Here is a 21,928-nt window from a genome sequence, read left to right on the forward strand (position 1 = left end):
TTCTTAAATAATATTAGATCCAGGATATATATTATTCTTAGAACTAATATCTGTATTATCTTCTTAGAGATAAATATATATTTATCTTATTTTTATATTTACATAATAGTACTCATTATATTTATCTTCAAGTCAGTTTCTGGAAACTTAAGAAACTGGTCCAAATCTTATAGCCAGTATTTCCTGGAGGTAAGAATTATACTCAGATTTTTTGACTCTTAGACCCGTATTTCTGACAGTCCAACACAACCTTTTGAAGAAAGTGCATACATTTTTAAAATATGGTGTTAAACTAGATTTTTATAAATAAGCTGACCTTAAAAAATTATTCGCAGAGCCTTCTAAAATTGATTAAAACTACTACTTTCCTTTTTTGCATATTACAAAGTTTCTCCTTTTTTCTTACTCTAATAGAGCCTTGAAAATTCTAAGAGGCCATAAAAGGGCTTCAAGAGTAAGTATGAATAAGAATAATACTTTCAAATAAAATAGGAGGTTAGAATTCATGACAGAAATATTTCCCTAGTTTAAAAGATATTGAGAAGGTATTAACTTTAAGCAAAGGGACTACTAGGATTTTCCATTTCCCCTTCCCCAGGATCTTAGTCATTTAAATAAACCACCTATTTGTACATGATTCTTGTAGGCACAGTCTATGAGACCTGCATAAAGTATACTATTGCTTTACAGTTATAAGAAATCGAGAGAGAGGTATAAATAGTGACCTTAAAATAGCAAACTAGTTCAAGTAGTCAGGATAAATAAATAATCTATTATTGTTTTTCAAATAAGTTTCAGAAATTCCATCCTCATTTTTAGCACCGAATGAAAAGTATATTATAATGGTCACTTGAATATCCTCATTCATTCATTTACTGCTTTAACATTGCACATTCCTGACCCTTCATCAACACAGGGGTTAGGGATGTTGACCCCCATAGTAAAAAATCCATGTATAACTTTGACTCCCCAAAAACTTAACTACAAATAGCCTACTGTTGACCAGAGCCTTCTGATAACATAAACAGCCAATCAACACATATTTTGTGTATTATATGGATTATATACTTCATTCTTCAATATAAGTAAGCTAAAGAAAAAATATTATTGAGAAAATAGTAAGAAAGAGAAATGCATTTGCAGTATTTATTGAAAAAACATTTGCGTATAAGTGGACCCACGCAGTTCAAAGCCTTGTTATTCAAGGGCCAACTGTACTCTCAGACATCATCAAGCCACTCTGCTAGGTGCTGATATATAGGCAAAACAAACAGAGTCCTTTTCAGACTCAGGCAATTCAGAATAGACAAAGAGCCAGCTATAATTATCTTGTTATAACACACTTTAGAAATTGCTATGTTAAGATATAGATTGAATATTACAGGAAAATTGAAAGGATCACCTAACTTACCACAGAAGTCTGGGTGTTTCCTAGGGGAGGTGTGGCCTAAGTTGCGTCTTATGGGATGTTAATTTAGCAAAGAGAAGACAGCATTATAAGCACTATTTCCCTGGAACATAAATCATGGATCAGGGTGTGATGGGGAAAAACTGGAGAAGGGAACATAGGTCATAAAGAGCTTTGTACTGAGGAACTTGAACTTGAGCCATTCCAATGCAGTAATTTGATTAGAATTCGTTCTTCACCTTTGACTTCAGCTTTGGAGGACCCCATCTCTGGTGGCACCAACCCAGTCCTACATTTACTATGAGGGGATTGCATCTGTTATTTTGCCTCTATTTTTTAGACCAATTAAATTTGTATATAAAAAATGAATGTAGTTATTTATTTTAGGGAAATTGGGTAACAGAAGTATTTGGCTTCAGGTTCTATTTTAAAAAATCAAATAAAGATTAAATGACAGATTGACTCAATACCTCTCCTACTTTGGGATGGAAGAAATACCTGATTTTCTTTACATGGATGTGAGCTTTACTATGAAGAGAAATAAACTTGTTCCAAAAACAATCTCATAGATTATATGTTTACAATAAATATTTTTTTCTAAGTATACTATTAGGCCTATTTGGGACACCCAAATAAATGCACTAAAAAGCAAATTACTTTCTCTTAGGATTTTGAAGAACAGTAGCATTTTTCCTATACTGCAGAAACAAAAGGAATACACCAAACAGATCCTGTATACATAAGGATGTGATCATTACATTCAAAGGAATGTTTTTCTCTGCACAGGGATTCACTGTCAGAATGCCTCAAACCTCATGTTTAACTAAAATACTTTAAACTTGGTATGACAAGAGTGAACAGATACTGTATGCCTAACTTTACAAGTAAATGTTAATATATGCTTATTCTAGAGTCATAGAATAAACAGAGGAAAACTTTCAGAGGAGATCAAAGAGCATTTTTTCTATTGTTTACAGTCACAGTAGTGTATTAATGCTAACGAAATATTGCTCGAGAGTTAGAGCAAAGAGCCCTCTGGACTTGGCCTGTTATTGAAATAAAAATGCCATTTGACCTAATGAAATGAGAAATTGATTAAATGCAGTTCATGTAAGGGTAAATATGGTCACCAAGTTACCGCCAGGGTCAGGAGGAGATGGGGTGATCTAGTGTTTGAGTGCTGATGGGGTTAGATAGACTCTCAGAGTGGCTGAGGCTACAAGATACATGACAACGGACACCCACAGGTCAGAAGGCAAGATCATCCCCTTGGATGGGAAAGAAGAGATTAATCAGAACAGTCTTTGCTCAGCTAATAACAAAGTCCTATCCAATGATTCATGGAAAACTGAATGTTTTAAAGAAGCTCCAATCTCTGGGTCCCAGGAAAGTTGGGATTGCTGCTATCTGGGGAACACATTTCAGAGCAATCGCTGTGGTCACACACATCAGTGAAGCCCGGGACCTTCATGAATAACATTGTTTTGACAAAGTAATTCGGATGCCTGATTATCAAGTGTGTGTCTAATCTTTACTTGTTTTTTTCTCATGACGTTTAAATCCCTCGGCTTTAGCAACATGAATTTTTATTTAGAACTTGACATTTTTCCTCACAAACTGGAATATTTTGAAATAAAAACTTCCCTTAACTTGGGGAACACAATACAGAAGAGAACTGACCCTCACTGTTCCTTAGATATTTGTCTGTCTTATAACTAGTAAAACAAACTTATTTATTTTTACACTTCAGTGCAATCATTTGTTTTCTCAGAGGGACATTTTATGAAACTGGTGCCAGGGTGGCACTATTGATTTAAAAAAAATCTGATGACTGACCATCCTACCCAAATCAGAAACCTTTGTCCCTTTGACAACACAATAACCATAATTTCTACAAAAATTATGAGCTTTTTGTCTTTTTCAGGTAAGATTTATTCTATTTCTTCAGCACTAGATGTAATTTATTTCTGCTAGTTTAATATTGTCTTTATTTTCTTGACAGATGGCTTATTCATCTTATTATTTTCATGCACTGGCAAGATTAGTTTGTTTTAAATAAAATACTTAAGAAGAAGAAACTTTAAAATCTGTATTTATGTGAGTCTCCAGAACAGGCTTCAGAATATGTGTTTAAAACAATTGATAATTACATATTTATCCAAGACACTCATATGACTTTTCCATTTGGATAATAATAAACATCTTATAAATTTTCTTCATTACATAGTTACCATAAAGGTCACAAGAAATAAATATATTGGCTTTTGGGGAAAAAGTAGGAAAACAAGTCTTCAATGTTTTATATTTAAAGAGGACTCATATTCAGAAAATTTGATCTTTTCTTAAAAGTTTTGCAACCACAATTAGAAAATATGTATATTCTCTTATTGAGTTATGATCATGAGTAATGCCGTGTGTGTGTGTGTGTGTGTGCACGTGTGCATGTATGTGTGGACTCCAGTTTTTAATTTGTGAAACTTTTCCAAACATACTAAAAACAATAACATCATGACCATTTATATAGACACCACCTAGATTCATCAAATGTTAACATTTAGGACAATGCCAGACTGAATCTGTCATTACACACATTTCTTATAAGAAACATCTGCCCTTGCTGAGGATTCATTCCCACCCATGCTGCCTACACTTCCTCCCAAGTCCTTTTTCTCCGCATCCACTTTTTCTTCTGGCTGGGAGACAGCATCTCCTCACTGCCACCACTGAAGATTTTTAGGGTTCTGGGTCCTCCTAGCCAAAGCCAATCTGAGGATCTTAATTGCTTTGGTGGAGCTGATGCAGGAGTAGGGGAGAAAGAAAAGAAAACCAGATGGAAAGCAATGCTACTGGGAGGGCTTAGCTCCTAGGGTCAGCGGGGCAACAAACTCAGAATGAGCTGTTCCCCGGAAACAACATTCAAAATGATTGCATAAGGTTCAAGTGCGCTTTTGTGGCTTGTACATGGTTTCCTTCTGAAAATATGTTGAGGTTTGAGCAACCAGTTTACAATTGGATTTTGAGAACATAGTCTACTTGGAGTTATGGATGACCAGTATTATCATTATTTAGACTAGTACAAAAATTAACTGCTTTTTCAAGCAAACTTATTTTCACTTGGCATGACCATAATTTCTTTGCAGGCACATTTTTAAACAAAGATATCATTAAAGATTCACAAGTGTTTTTATTTTCTACATTGTATAAATATCTCAAACAAATTTTTCCATTTCTATCTTTACCGTGCAGTCTGGTACATATACCCTGATTACACACATTACTAAGGGGTTATCAAATTGGAAATCCATATCTAAATACTTTTAGGATTTCACCCAGAACACATTTGTGTTTTTTTATGATAATGTAATAAAAAGGTGGAGAAGAGAAAACTCATTTTCTTTTAGTTCTCTTGACTTTTGATGTTATTCTTCTAACTCATATTCATTTTGGGATGCTTATTTATAATGCTAAAATGTTGATTTTATATAAAAGTAATCTTTACAGTTTAGAAATTGATTAACATGAGGTATAGTACCCTTAAAGCATAAAGTAATACAAACACGTTTTTAAAAAATAAATAAAAGCACATGTGAGTGAAATAAAAAAATTGTTGTGCATCTTCAGGTATATCTATTAATGAAAATAAATAAAATACAGCTATGTGTAAAGAAACAGTGAAATGGCTAGATGCTGAATCGTTTCCATCAACTGGAACTTCTTAAATGACATGCTCTTCTGGGTATAAAAGAATCAAGAGTATCTCTTGGCTCCCTTCTATTTCCTGGTGTGCTGCTCCCAAGAATGCCCTGGCTGCCATTTTCACCTGGGGAGTCGCCAGGGGAAAGACCAGCTGCTCATATTTAGATTTTTGCAGCTATGGCTCCCATTTCCAGTCCTGGCTCCTTTCCCCTATTTTCTCTACACTCAGGGAGAGGATGTCAAGTATATATGCCCTGCTCCAATCTTCCATCAGGCACCACCCTTGGCTCATGCCCTATTTTGGTGCCATCTGCTTGGGGACATAGAGGATAATAATAAGAGCTTTTACTTATTGAGTGCCTGCTGTGAGCTAAGTATTTACATATCTAATTTCAAATTCTCACATGATCCTGCAAGGACAGTATTAAACCCATTTTTATAGATCTAGGCAGTGAAGCCCAGAAAAGTTATGAAAACTCTCCAAGGTTATCTAATGCAGGCTTTATATTTGAGACTTCCTCTTTGCCATCAGTGGAAGACTTGGAAAAAGATGTTAGCATTTTCTTTGATCGACTCTCCACTTTCCATAACAGCCATCCCTGGAGAGCTGCTCTCCCACTCTCATCCCATGCTGGTGTCTTGAATTTCCCACAGTGATTTGGCCCTTACATTGAATTTTCCGGCTTCTTGTCTGTTAGACTCAACTGATATCTTAAAATATGTGATTAGTACTTAATAGTGTTGGCAGGTTAGAATCATATTTTAAAAAGGAAAGTATATTTAAGCACTTAACTTTCTGAATTCACGCATTGAGAGTGCCTATTTTTTCCCATGTTCTACAGGGAAACTGGACAATTAAATGACCACCTGTTAGCTGCTAATGATGCTCACATGCCTTTAAGAAAGTAATTCTGGCTTTATCTGTCTACAATCTTGGCAACAAAACTCGTGGGAACATCAAGGGCACAGGAAGCCAAAGGCAGCAAACTGACAATGAAGTTTGTGCTTAGACTACTAATAAGGAAGGAGATAGTGTGAATCTCTAATTCTACATAATTATTTAATCTCAAAAGGGTGACATAAAACAGAATGCATGTTTTAAAAACCTAAGTTTGGGTGTTCAAATCTAGGACTGAGATCAGAGGAGTTTCACACAGCATATTTCCTACTTGAAAAAAATATACAAAAAACACTAATATAAAACATGCTAATCACTATTTCAAATGCATAGTCTGATTTGATACTGTGTGGGTGGGTCAATCATTATGCTTTTCAAATGAAAATGAATACATAAATACTGAATAAACTTAATTCAAAGTAATAGGTAGCTATTAACCTCATCCTACGTTCCAAGAAATATGCTAGCCCTAACGAAGGCTTACAACTATAAATAGCCACCAAAACAAAGAAAAGGAGCATTAAAATTAGGGCTAGCATTAATGAGTAAATGACCCTTTTATTTTAATAGTAAAATCGAAGTCCAAAGGAAACATCTGGTTTCAATTCTTTTGCTAATGTGTTTTTTGGTCCCTGTTTAAGTTTACTGATCTCTATGGATCCTATTTTAATATACTATTTCCATTAAGTCAAAGGTTGATAAACTAAATTTACCTTTTATTTATTCTCTTCAATGTAGTGTAATGGTTAAAATCATAGCCTCTAATATCAGATTGCTTAACTTTGAAAATTGTCTACATAGCTTGTTTTTTGTATAAGTTGTCTTAATTCTCTGTGCGTCAGCTTCCTCAGCTATAAAGTAGGATTAATAACAATACCTACTTCATTGGGTTAGTGAGATGATTAAGTCAGTATAAGACAACACTTAGAACAATGCTTGATGAACACTAAGTGCTCAATATGTCCTAGCTATCATGATTTTTGAACTGCAAAGGAAATGATGAATTGAAGGTCATTATACATTTAGGTACATTTTGAATCGAATAGAGTAAATCATATGTGTCTCTTGCCAATAAACACATAAATGTGTCTCTCAATTAAAAATAAATTCTAAAGAGGAGTAGGTGGTAATCTGTCTGTAGGAAACCCCCCCTGCCCCTAGTATCATCTTAAAACATTTCAGGTGACTATTAATGAACAAAGAATCCATTTGCCTCAATGTTTCTCAAACACAATTTTACAAATCTTCATTTTTTCCAGAGCTCCAAGCTTTAGAAATGTGTCAAGGTTTCCTCTAAAGCAGCAATTATATCTGAGATTCCAGATCTACTGATAATATCCTCATACGTCCTTTATATATACTTCAAAATGGTTATATAATTAACATTATATACTCACAATTTAATTTTAACTATAAAACATTACCTTATCTGATCCCATATGAAGTAAAAGGGGACAGTTACCAGAAGTTAAAGGGAAATGTTCAAATAAGATAACTCCAAACTGTACCATCATATAGAAGAATCTTTTTAAATTGAATTGCTAACTCTCCACAACATATTTGCAAAGCAATATGAAGTTCAGGACATTAACACTGATCATGTTAAACTCTAACTTAACCCAGCTAGCTAACTAAATATGTATCTAGAAGTTGGTGAAATTATGGTTCAGTTCTTAAAATAATGACTTAATTTTGTAAGTGTGAATCTACTTGAAATTGTCATGCTATTTCTATACAGTGGGGCCTTGACTTATGAGTGTCCGGACTAACGAGTTTTTCGAGATACGAGCTGTCTCTAGGCCGATTTTTTGCTTTGAGTTGTGAGCTAAAATTCGGGTTATGAGCCAGCTTTAGATACCCCACCACTAGTTGGCACAGCGAACGTCACAGTGAATGCCACAACATCAGCCCAGCATCACGTGTCTCACTCGTTCACTTCTTGATTTGACATACGAGTAATTTGAGTTACGAGCTCCGTCACGGAACGAATTAAACTCGTAAGTCAAGGCCCCACTGTATTTTAGGCTCCTAATTATTTAGCTTTGGAAGATATGTTATTACATATACATAACTTTCCTCTTTCTTGAATATATATATATAGTCTTTAATGCGCACACACACACACACACACACACACACATCTGGTACATATCTAGATATTGTTAGCATCCCTTCTCTATTACTGAATTCTCCCTAAATTCAAAAGGTTGGGATGTAACTACACTACACTTTGGTGAGAAGAAAAGGCAGAAAAATGGTGTATCAGAAGATTGAGGTGGCCCAGTGGATGATCCAGGGAAGGTACTATAGTTTTTAAGACTTTGGGAAATTGGTTTTCTCTAATTCCAAAGATATCTACTTCTTCTTTTAGGAGGTTGAGACTGAAATCAACTCTATGAGATAAGTGTACCTGAAACCTTTCAAAAAACCCCTTTTATTGAGGAAGAAGCAAGTTGGGAAAAATTAAGAGATGTACTCAAGATCAGGATATAAGTGGTGAGATTGGACCTTTTAATTCCAAGTTCATTTCTTTTAGAATATTAGAACTACATGTGACCTTAGAGAACATCTACTTCACATTCCATATTTCTAAATCTTTCTGGTGGTCTGAAAGTGTAGAAAGTTGCAGTTTGTTGGTTTAAGTTAGGCCAACTGTGATTGGTCGCTCATACATCTTTTACTGGATGGAAATCAAATAGTCAGCGTACCAAGGTTTGAAGACCCTTGACATTTCCCACTCTTAAAATCAATCACCAATCTGAATACAGTGGCTATTTCTCAGAGATTCAGGTATTGGGCTAAGTGAAGACAGGGACCTTGGAACAATTATTTTCTGAAAAGGCATTACCAACAATGATGTGAGCAAAATGTCCAGACTGCCCTCCCGTGCACGGATCCCTGGCCAGGAAATGGCCACGCATCTGTCATGGGTAGTATGAGTTTGGCTCATTTTAATGCATTTATATTTCATACGCATTGCATTTTGACTAAGTTAACATGAGCAAGTTAGAAAAATACTTACTTAAAGATTTTCTGTGCTCTGGTTTCTGTTCTTTTATATCATTATCGTAATGACTTAGCAAGTCAGTACTGGAGGATCTCTGGATTTTGAATAATTCCAGGTTTCTTGATGGAGTGCTTGGATCCTTTGGCTAGAAACACCAAACAATTAGCCAGAACAAATTTAAAAGGAAGAAAGAATTAAAAAATAATTTGGGGATCTATTTTGATGTTAAATTTAAAAGGATGTTTAAAATAAGATAATTATTTTTGGGATAGGGCCCTCTAGAGCCAAGCTTAACATTTAAATTTATAGCAGTTATACATATGGTGCTTACTAAATCCTGTGCATTACCCTAAGCACTCCACATGCATTAACTCAATTATTCATCACAGCAATCCTATGAGGTAGGTATTCTTATTATTATTCTTACTTTCCAGACAAGGAAACTGAAGCCAAAAGAGATAAATAATTTGTCCAAGGCCACACAGCTAGTAAATGATAGAACCAGGATTCAAACTCATGCAGCATGACTCCTGAGTCCTCCCATAATGACAAACTATGTGCGAGTGTGTGTGTATGTGCTTGTGCATGAGTGCACGTATGTGTATGTGTGTGTGTGTGTGGGGGGGGGAGACAAGCACTCACACCTGACTGGAAAAGAACATATATTAGAGATGGAGAAAAGTCATTTTGTTAATTTATATTTTAAAGTTTTAGTCCGAAATCAAAATCATATAATGGGAGACAGAGCTTAATGAGCAAAAACACCACACAGAAAATGTATTTTCCTCTTTTATACCTTATTAAAAGCTCTCAAAAATATTTCTTCCTCAAGATTTTGCAAATATTAGTGTCCTAAAATTAGATGTTTGGTCTAGAATTAGTATAAAATGAGTAATTTTAAATAATTTGACTCTTTTTATTTATTTTTAAATATATTTCTTTATTGATTTCAGAGAGGAAGGGGGAAGGAGAGAGAGAGAGAAACATCAATGATGAGAGAGAATAACTGACAGGCTGTCTCCTGCACACCCCCTACTGGGGTCAAGCCCGCAACCCAGGCATGTGCCCTTGACTGGAATCGAACGTGGGACCCTTCAGTCCACAGACTGACACTCTATCCACTGAGCCAAACCAGCTAGGGCTAATTTGACTCTTTTAAAAACATACTCTGAATGTGTGATTTAGGAAGTTCTAGATATGTAATTTTCATGAAAAGAACAATCTAGCTTAATTGAAAGAACAATGAAAATCAGTACTCAGGATTATTATTTACTGGTATTAGAACAGTGATATGGGCTTCAATACAGACTGCATTAACTGAAAATGTAAAAATTCAGTAGTTATTAAGCACTTGTGTGCTTTTTACAGCCTCCAGTAGATGAATGTCCATGTTATTTTATTAAAAATATATGAATGCCCTGTATTTTTGAAAGAATGAAATTCAGTGAAATTTATATCCACAAATCCTGTTTGCTGAAATGTTTTTAGTGGACTCTGTTTAAACTTAAAATAATTTAATATCTCTCAATCCATAGGATCCACTTAAATGTGTGTGTTATATGCCTACGCGATAAGATTTAAATGACTACGTTTTAATTAATAAAGGTAACAGCCAAAACAAATACATACCAATCTGTCAATTGCATTTTTGATAGCGTGGAACCAATCCAATATGATGAAGTCAATATCTGACTGTAGAAGGAACTCATTTCCTGATGCTGTTGTGATCTGAAAAAAGAAAAAAATTGACAGGTAAGCAAAGCAAATAAAATAGATCTCTTACAGTTTAAAAAATATATATCCTTTTTTAAACAAAAAACACACACTTCAATACACTGAAATATTTTCTTGTATTCCAGTAATTGTCTTTCTGGGAACTGGGAGACAAGTATCATTTTGAATTGCTCACTATAAACTGTTTTTTCATGTCATAACAAATACATTATTGTTTTCATAATAGAACGATTAACTCAGAGTAGTTCTAAAGCTGAATTACTCCAACTCAAGGAGAAGCAAGCCAGGAAGTTCAGAATAATGCAGACAGTATCCACTTAAGTCAGAGCCTCAGAAAAATGTACCCGGGTGTGTCAGAATTCATTCTGCACTTTTGGCTCTTTCCTGTTTGTCTTTTTAAAATCTAATAGTATCTCTACATTTGATTTCCTTTTATAGAGGGCTCTAAAACAGATTACTTACCAAAGAGACTAAATGCAGACTTTTCTAAAAGGTCATTCAAATGAATAACATTTGGATATTTCTACTTTCCTAACATAAAGACCTATCAGAAATTAATAAAGGACCAATTTCCCCACCACAGGAGTGTATTAGAAATAGAAGTTTATTTACATACTTGAACCTCTCATGGAGAGTATTTATCAAATGAACATTCCCGTTCCAGACTCTCTGGGCTGTTAAATAGTTGGCAATATTTAGCATGTAACTATGTGTTTTTCATTTCAGCGAATCTTTTTCTCCCAAGAACTGTGAGAGAGAGGATGGGACCCTATAGGAACAGAGCAATGCTCTTGATTTCACACATAAAGGGCTACTTAGAGAAGAATTGGATTAGAGTGGTTGTGGGCACGCTTTCTGCATTAGGCCATCAATCTGAACTGTGCAGATTTTCCCTTTGTTTTATTGACTTTTTGTTTCAACAGGAAGATGAACATTTCCCGGCTGCTGTCACACATCAAGCGAGGCTTCAGAAGTTTAGAGGACTGACATTTCAACATCCTGAATCAGGAGCTAGTCACCTCTCCTCAGCCTGACTTGCTCTAAATAGGAGGTGAACACTGCAGTGTGGCACAGGTTCAGGAAATCACAAATCATGCTTCAGGCTGTCTCCATAATTCTATCATTAAAGTGACAATTATTACCCCGAATAGCTCACTCTGAAGGTTTCAGTGATTCTTATGGCAACATTTAATAACAATGGTCCCAGAGTGTTAAAGTAATCTTCGATTATACACATACATAAATATTCATTTGTCATTTATTTTTAGAAAAACTATATAGAGATGCAACATCACTCAGTACTGAAATAAAACCATTCTTAAGGGAGATGGATTCTAACATTTCACAACTGTAAGGAGAGAGGAACTACCCAAACTATATGCAATTATGAAAAATCAAAGTTTAGAAAATAAGAATAAATTAATTACCCACACTAGACTTGACAGATCATCAGGGCCAATCACTCTATTTATTGTTTAAAGTAAAATTGCATGTAAGATTTGGGATGGCTCAAAACAGCCCCCAAATGATCTGGGTTTTTTTCTGGTTGTTGTTTTTAAATAAATTTTGTTTGTTTGTTTTAACATATTTTTATTGATTTCAGAGAGGAAGGGAGAAGAAGAGAGAAATAGAAACATCAATGATGAGAATCATTGATTGGCTGCCTCCTGCACACCCCACACTGGGGATCAAGCCTGCAATCTGGGCATGTACCCTGACTGGGAATAGAATCATGACCTCCTGGTTCATAGGTTGATGCTCAACCGCTCAGCCACACTGGCCAGGCTAGTCTTGTTTTACGTATCTAGTAAAACACAGTTAAGCTGATGTTTGCCTAATTATCTAAACACCCTTGCAATGTTCTTTACTTGCATAAAATCCCAAATGTTTACTTTATAAAATCTTTCCACAGAAATAGTAATCTAAAAATATAAGGTCACTTCTAACTAACCCAAGAAAACTAGTAATGTCCTCGGCCTCTACCTTAATTCCGAATCTACATGTAAAATATTTTGATTATGTATGTGTTATATCATATCACAATTTGTTAGCATACAAAAAGAAAAATACATTAGCCCAAACATAATCTACAATATATTTCCCTGCCGTTATAAATAAACCATTATTGAAATTATAAAAAGGAATATAATTAGATTTCCTGCATCCTGAAGGTTTCAGAAAGGGCCAATATAGTTCAGTTTCCAGGCTAGTAAGTTCAAACAGTGATAAAATATAAGTACTAAGCAGGGCATTTGCATTTTTGGTGCATTTTATATAATGGAAAGGAGATCTTTTACTGCTAAAACAACCACAAGCAAAAATGAATTTTAAAGGTTTCTTTGTCCAAACATTTTACTGCATTAATCATACATAATCATTGATTTATTAATTCATTTTGTGAAGCTAGATCAGAACTATATGAATGCAATTTATTCAAAACATACTGTCAGAGAGATACAGTTCACTTCCTTCCTACTGTCTTCCACTGATCTTTTGAGTTACTAGACAGTCTGGAGAAGTCTGCTACTGCTCTCTACAGTTTAAAAGCATCCACTTCTTAATTACAGTCAGTAATTGACTGTTCTGTTCCATCCCAGTCACTCACAGGAAAGCAGTTTCAAAGTCTTTGACTGGCAAAACCCACTTAATTCAGGTTCTCCATCCACTTTTTTACATTACCTCTTTAAGTTTTCTGATAAATGATTTTCTTAATCATATCAGAACTTTGAACAATCAATTTTTCAACACTCTTGGGGGAAAAAAGACATCAGTAAAGAATGTTAGTTTTGACTGCACCTTTTGATTGAACAACCCCTGATGACAATCAAAATGATGTAGAACTAATAACAGACATAAACTATTTGATATTAAGCCATACTAATGCATTCTTTTAATAACATGTTTTGCTTAAGTGACAGATCCTGGAGTGAAGAGGATAAAAACTTTACAGGAAATATAATAAGTTTAGGCAAGAGCTACTGGTTTCCATTTTGCTTAAAAGCTTTTAGACAAATATCTCTTTAAACCCTTTTTCTCCACCAAGTCCAATTTGTAAAGGATATATCTTGGCACCAAAGCAATCTTAATGAAATATGCTAATTGTAATAATAGCTATCTTTAAATACCTGTCTGGGGAAATTTGCCCCAAACATTTTCACACTAAAAGAATGATCCATCTGAATTCTTGCTCATAACAAATGTATGCTTAGGAAATTATACAAGCATGTTCACCGGAAAAATGTCTAACAAACACATTCCTTAAGTCTTTTTGGTATTAATTCGACAATAGTTTTCCCTTGTGCTAAGAACCGCGGTCTGTGTCCTGGCGTGGTTCCTCAGAAGATGGAGGAGGAATAACCCACCTCCAAACTGCACTGAGAAGACAGGAGAAAAAAATAGTTTTTTAGGCTTTCATTAACAAATGTAACATTATTGTATTAATTGAAAATGCCTTAAAGGAGTTTTAACAAGTAACATTTATGTTTATTGAATATTGTCAATTAGCTGTCACCCTTGCCAATATGGTTCTGGCAATTAGTCTTTCCTATGTTAGATTTTCTTTTCCTCACCTGAGGATACTCTTATATTTATTTTAGTGACAGAGGAAGAGAGAGGGGGAGAGAGAGAGAAACATCGATGCGAGACATTGATCAGTTGTCTCCTGTACACTCCCAGATTGGGAATTGAACCAGCAACCTGGGTATGTGCCCTGACTGGGAATCGAACCCATGACCCTCCAACCAAGTGAGCCACCCAGCCATGTTAGATTTTAATTTAAATAAGAAAGTAATATGTAGAATGGTATTTATGCTATTAAAATTTTAATACTTTGACTTAGCAGAATAGAAAAAATCTTTTCTAGAACTTCACATTTTTTTCTGACTATAAGAATAATTGAATTTATTGTTTAGAATTGGAAAAATTAAAAACTAAAAATCAAATTAAAACTATTTATAGGTTCATAAAGTTAACATTGTAAGACATTTTAATTTAGTTATTGACAATCTTTTATAAATAATAATCAAATAAATTCAATAATGACCAATGGACAACTGTATACTATAGATAGATATCAGTAAAACATATTTGGTGGTTAAATATTGTTGGCTATTCTGTTCCAGTTGGCCTCAAATGCATATTGAGAGACTATCAGAGATGCAAGAGATAATGAGCAATATGTGTTCCCCTCTTTCATAGTAGCATTCTTCCTATTGTAGAATCAATCCCACAAATAATTATTTGTTTAGGAGACTGTGAGGATGTGTTTCTGACCAAACATTGTCCTAACTATCAAGGAGAACTAATTGAACATCCACAAAATGTAAGGCATATTGATAGAAGCTAGGGATACACAGCCCCCACCCTCAAGAGCTCACAATCTGTTTGGATAAATAGGACATATGTATAAATAACAAAAGATAAACAACAACAGAAAATGGCCTATATAAAAGTCCCAATGTGAGTGGCACAGACAAGACTCACGTCAAGATTTCAGAGGATGGAGTAATTACTGAAGACACATTTACATCATGAAATTATGCATAAACTGTTGGTCATGATATGTTATTTGTTAAAGGTTGATTGTATTGGAACTTTAGTATATTAAGAATATGAACACTGCCACTTGGTATGCAAAGTGATATCAGCTTTAATGATCTCAAAGCACATAATAAACATCCTTCAAATGCAGCTTCCTTCCACTATCATAAAGTAATTTTGCAAATGAAGAAAATGAAGCAAATGAGAATGCCATTCTATCAAATTGGCATCATTTTAAATGATAGAATTAAGAGATTACAAAGATCTTGATTTCTAGTTCACTAGTCCTCATCAAACAGTCATATACACTCAAGGACTCTCTGCATATGGAGAAAGGACCATGAGAATTTCAGCCTAGTTGTGAAATTTGGAATACAAACCTTAGAAAAAAGTTGCTTGTTTCTTTATTGTTATACTAAAAACAGCACACTTTTAAAAGATCACCCAACAGCCTTACTCAGATTTATTTTTTCCCTTTTATTTCTCTCAAAAATTACCACTATGCTGCAATGAAAAAGTTGTATCTAAAACTGAATTGGAGCATCCCCAAAACTCCTTAAGATCTTAGTAGAAAGGACTAAAACAATCTCACATTTGAACTAAATAACTTTCAAATTGTGCTTAGGGTCAATCTTTGACTATAAACCCAAGGAGAGTTTATTCCACCGTAATGAAGCTAAAACTATATATAGGAAATGTGCAATAAAATATGGCAGATATTGAAAGAACCCGAAAAAATGTTAAATGATGTAGCTACAGTGATTTTACAAATAAGTGGATTACTAATTTAAAAGGAACAGAATTTAATTACTATTATTTTTGGAGACACTTTGGACTTCATAATGAAATCATTACATTTGAATTAGTGAATATAAAAAGTAATGTCAAAATATACTAAGTATATTTAAAGTGACTATAAATTATTTTTGTTATTAATTTTAGCCATATCTTTATTAAATCTAAGAGCAAGAAATAGAGATATATATTTTGGCTACAAAATAGTTCGATATAAAGATATAACATTGAAACAATAATAAATTTTTAAAAACCTTCATATTCACATATTTTTTCATCTTGCATCACACTCCACATTTGATATAGCTGATCAAATGAAGGTTGTCATGGTTATACTATAATACTTAAATTACTTGGTCTCAAAGGTGTTTATGATCACCAAAGAAATTACATTATCAAGCAGCATGTCTGTCTCAAATTACAGTCAGGTCTGAGTAACTCCTAACATTTTTATTAACATGTCGAGCAAAGTTAACATAAAAGTAAGGGTAAAATATCAGTTAGAAGTAAAAGGTCTTCAATTTGTCTTTCCAAAAATGTTACTTGTTAAAACATTTTGTGAGAAAGTATTTGCCTTGTGTTCCCAATGTTGCTAGATGTTAAGTAAATATATGCTGATTATAAAAAAATAAGTTGCTTTGGCAACTCTCGTATTAAAATGCATTTGCAACCCCCATCTGTCATGAAAGTTTTGAAAAGTTTGTTTACTTTGGCTAGCAGCCTTATCCAGGGTTACCCTAGCAAACAATGATAGCAGTCTTCAGAAGTTGTGTGAGGAACAAGCCACTAGGGATCCATTTTTGTTTTAATTGGCACACACACACACTTCTCTGGCCTGTCAAGAAGAACAAGCTAATATGCAAGGAGGGTCTTATATTCTCAGCTTTGGGGAGCAGTAAAGCTCCCTTTACTTAAGTAATTTAAATGATAGACTGCAAAAACTTTGCAAGTCAGAAAAATGTTTTATACTTTCTCAGGGAATATTTGTTTTAAGCAATGGAAAATGTTCTACATATCTAAAGATGTTGAACCTTATGTTATAATTACACTGTTTCTTCTGACTCTGTGAAACGTTCTTAAATCCACACGCTACTAAATGAGCCTGAGCAAAAATGGATCCTGCATTTCCACAGTTCCCCTTGTGTTAACAAATGTGCGTTCATTAGTTTCCAGATGTTTATTGGATACGTTTTCAATATGTTTGGAGTTGATTGATTTGCATGTACATGTATCAAAACCCTCAGTGGTGTCATCATATCAAAATAACCTGCCCATGTAAGCAATTTCTTATTTAATGGAAAGTAAACAAATGTTGGACTACATACACGACGGATCTCAAGTGCATTCTGAAATCTAAGGTTTAAGGCCAACCTTTTAAGAAACAGTGCTTTTTAATTGAAATTGAGCTGTACCTTTGACACCCAAGAAATTTGGTTCATGAATTCTTACAACACAGATTTGTTCTGCATAATAAAATCGGCCCTGTAGTGAACATTCACACCCCATATCACTTGTCCACTCTACCTTTCTGTTTATTAACAAAATACCCAACCCAAAAATCATTTCAAACAAAAACTCATGTTTATTCTTTCATCTGTGGTAAAATATTTGAAGCACTGAGAAACAGTCTTCTCAATATTCATGAAAGCATACTATCCAAGTAATTAGTAGATAGTTTAGCAGTTCCCACAGTTTTGCAGTCAGCTACACCAAAACTTTTGCCTGTGGTGCTCATATGAAAAACGACTGAAAAAGTGACTAATCGAAGCAGTTGGTGTATAAAGATACCAGCTTAGAGTTTGATTGCTGTTAATGTTAATTTTTAAACTTGGGGGGAGTAGTTGCCTCTAGATAAACTAATCATACTGAGAGCTGTGTTCACTGGTATCTAGCACTCAATCAGTAACTGCCAAACACAGAACAGCTTCTAGCCTGAGCTATGTTCACTGTGCAATATTACTCAGCTAGTCACATGGCATTTGGGAATCTGCTGCCCTCGCTACTTTTAAAGAAGAATTATTTTTATTACTTCTGTCATTTATTTAATGGACAACTTAAAATTTTTAACAAATACAAAAGTATAACATAAGCACACAATTTCTTTCCCCAAGGTATACTGGATTGTTGTATATCCTCCTATATTTTTTTCACTAATTGATACACATTATTTATGTCTTTATACTTTAATGGTAATGTGTGTACTGTTATAAAAATGCTTTTATTCATTCAACTACCTATGTACTGTCATCATTTCCCACATGGATTTAAAAATAATATATTTTAGTCCCCTCACCTTCTTATTTATGTTTTCCTTTCTCTGAAATTTGGGTCTGGACATCCCGTTCCTCTGCGTGGTATCATTCTGAGATTCCCCACAGCTATTATGCTGCAATGCAAACTGTTTAACTTCAGCCTGCCAGACCCCTGTGCTCTGCCACCTACCTGCTGGGTAGCACCCGCTCCACATTTCCGTCTGCATCTCTGCAATGCAGCCATCTACTACTTATTTCTTCCTTAGAGCAGGTTGCTTCCCTTGCCCAGAACCCTCTGACTTCCCCTAGCTTATTGTTAAAATCCATGTAAATGTGACCTTTACAGAACAGGGTTATTTGAAATAGATGTTCTCTTAAGTGCTCCCACGATAGCCTTCATCATAGTACACAGGGTCTATATTGCAGTGCCCTGTGGGTTTCTCTGTGTCCCCCTCTACACTATAATCACTCTAAAGCCAAGGGCAATTTTGTTTACCCACTGAGTGGCTGCACAACCCACACCTAAGGGGCACTAGTAATTAATAAATAAGCCTTATCTATTTTATACATTCCAGTGAATGCGTTATATCCTATTGTTTGATATGCCACAGTATACTTAACTCATCCTCCATTGTAATAAAATTTTGCAATACTTCACGTGATTTCACTCATTTGTGGAATATAATGAACAACATAAACTAATGAACAAAAACAGATCTAGAGATAGAGAAGCATTGATCAGAACGTCAAACCTCAGAGGGAAGTTAGGGGAGAGTGGGGTTAAGGGGATGAGATCAACCAAAGGACTTGTATGCATGCATATAAGCCTAACCAATGGACACAGACACTAGGGGGGTGAGGGCATGAGTGGGGGGGGAAGGATGGGGGAATAAGGACACATATGTAATATCTTAATCCAGCGGTTCTCAACCTGTGGGTTGCAAACAATGAAAATATATCCTGCATATCATATATCTACATTACAATTCATAACAGTAGCAAAATTACAGTTATGAAGTAGCAACAAAAATAATTTTATGGTTAGGGTCACCACAATATGAGGAACTGTATTAAAGGGTCACGGCATTAGGAAGGTTGAGAGCCACTGCAATCAATAAAGAAAAAAATTGAAATAAATAAACAAACAAATAAATAAAATTTTGCAATACTATTGTGTTCCTTCAAGCAATGTAAGTAGTATATAACTACTGGTAATACTTCTATCAGAGTAAAGAAGGCAATCCCTTTTGAAGATGAAGAACTGCAGTCTGAGACTGTATTTTCCCATAAGTCAATAAGTTCTAGATTCAAACAATAGAGTGGGTCTGTATTTCAACACATAAAGCTGGGATAGAAGGTTCTTGATTATATTCCAAAGCCACCATGTATTTTGCAGGGGTGATCTATGGTAGATCATCCAAGAATCTGACCTTACATGTGGACCTTTCTAAGTGAGAGTTGATAATATAGAAAATTGGAAACAAATTTAAGATTATCAAGAGTTAACCCTTAGGTTAATGAATAAAGTCTTCAGATAATCTCAGTAAGGTGCTCATTGCTGGTCCATCAATGTTGTAGTCATTAATTTCATGAAAGCACCATTAACATTAATGAATAAGCAAGCTGTGGAGGACAGGTGGCACTAGTTGTATTTCCAATATTTTTATTTAGAATGAATTTAAGATGCAGAGACTTAAGTAGAAACAGGTACTGTTGCCATTAGTTAATTACTCACCAACGTCTCGTATTAATAAGTGCTGGGATTGCACAACAAGAATAAAAGATGTTGCAGTATGTAAGTATCTCTGTGCTATTATAACATATTTGGCTATGATTATGAGTGTTTATAAAACATTCAAGAATTGTTCCATGTCTACTTACATTAATGAGAACACCTGTTAACTTTAGTGCTGTACAGACTTATTTGCATGAGATTCAGGCTTTTGCATACTGTACATCACTTTTTGAAACAATTAGATGCTTATAGAGAAATATAGCTGAGTGAAAAACAGCAGCTTGAATGCCTTCCGGCTCAAGACAATTCAACTCCAGGTTTCAGTGAAAACCAGAAATCTGCTGAATTACAATACTGCTAGTTAGAACTGAATGTAGGTGTACTTTATGTGTTTTACATTTGGAGAGCAGAAGATACACATAAAAATCTGTGCTTTAATCTTCAGGTGAAATCACAGCCAACTGAGTTTTCAGACAAGGATGCCAAGCAGTGAGAGATGGCAATGCCGCCACAATGTAGATTCTCCGTTATTTTGGGGAGCCTCTTATCCAAAGATGGTCTCTTTACCAGTTTCAGAAAGCTGCATGATTCTGCAGATGAATGCCCACCTTGTGTTGTTTACAGCCCTTCACCATAGAGCCCTTTCTATGAGATGACAGAGCTGAAAGGCCTGAAGGAGCTGAGGACCCCCCTGAATCCGTCACTTCTGGGCTGCTGGTCACAGCACAACCCAAGCCTTCCAACTTAGCAAAAGTACCATAATTCCCTATCGGATGCCAGTGAGTCTGCTTTATTCATTACTCAGAGGAAATAATAGGTCCCACTCTATTGACATGTCTGTCTGCCACTCCCCATAGGATGTGAAAGTGTCTGCGATTTAAATATTTTCAGTTATTGAAAGGGAGAACTTGCACAAATCTGTGGATTCACAGCCTCTATTATCATCATATTTAAGAGGTGCAATATTTACATCAAAATGACTCAGTTGGTGATATATGCTAAAGATAAATATGTATTTATGATCTGGAGGAGAAGTGTGATTTATAACTACTTTGTCAGACATAAACACAGTGCCTCTGTGCTGCTCTAGTAAATACAAACTAGATGAACTATTTGCACAGGATTAATGCCACTTTGACCTGGAAAATGAGGGGACTAAGAATTGCCCTTGGAGAAAGTGTGGACTGCAAGAAAGAATTTTATCTTAGCCCTATCCGGTTTGGCTCAGTGGATAGAGTGTCAGCCTGCAGACTGAAGGGTCCCAAGTTCAATTCTGGTCAAGGGCACATGCCCGGGTTGCGGGCTCGATTCCCAGTGGGGGGCATGAAGGAGGCAGCTGATCAATGATTCTCTCTCATTGATGTTTCTATCTCTCTCTCCCTCTCTTTTCCTCTTTGAAATCAATAAAACTATATTTAAAAAAAGAATGGTATCTTATTTCCTTCTCTGATACCTCAGTATATAGTCTGGGAAGAAGTAACGTTCATACTATAGTCAAACCTTACTTTTGGTTTCTGAAAATTTTGAAATTGTATTTAACCAATAGCTTGACAATCTAGATTTTGTCCTCTATAAAACAGCATCATCATTCATTGAGGATGATAGACTAAGCCTATGTGTATTTAGGAAGTTCATGAATGAGAAAACATTTCTCTTTTCCCATGAACTATAGGTTTAAATAAATTGAAAATGTTGAAATTTTTCTGGGAAAAATTTTCAAAAACAATAATTTTGCATATTTTGGAAAATCCCTTACCATATATTGAAAAGGGTTATCTTTTATACAAACATGAAAAAGTATCTAGCATTTCTAAACTATAATTTAGTAACATATTATATATATATATATATATATATATACACA

At 34.8% G+C, this 21,928-nt stretch overlaps 1 protein-coding gene across 1 annotated transcript in view; it reads right to left on the reverse strand.

The window, feature by feature from the left end:
* Window positions 1-21,928, reverse strand: part of ARHGAP15 (Rho GTPase activating protein 15) — a 665,580-nt gene that overhangs the window by 320,360 nt on the left and 323,292 nt on the right. The window contains exons 6-7 of the mRNA XM_014548044.1: window positions 10,639-10,737; window positions 9,025-9,154 (exon numbers count right to left, since the gene is read on the reverse strand). Coding sequence (XP_014403530.1) covers window positions 9,025-9,154; window positions 10,639-10,737 — 229 coding nt within the window. The remainder of the gene's footprint in view (window positions 1-9,024; window positions 9,155-10,638; window positions 10,738-21,928) is intronic.

Source organism: Myotis brandtii, unplaced genomic scaffold, assembly GCF_000412655.1.
Source record: "Myotis brandtii unplaced genomic scaffold, ASM41265v1 scaffold493, whole genome shotgun sequence".
Taxonomy (NCBI): Eukaryota; Metazoa; Chordata; class Mammalia; order Chiroptera; family Vespertilionidae; genus Myotis; species Myotis brandtii.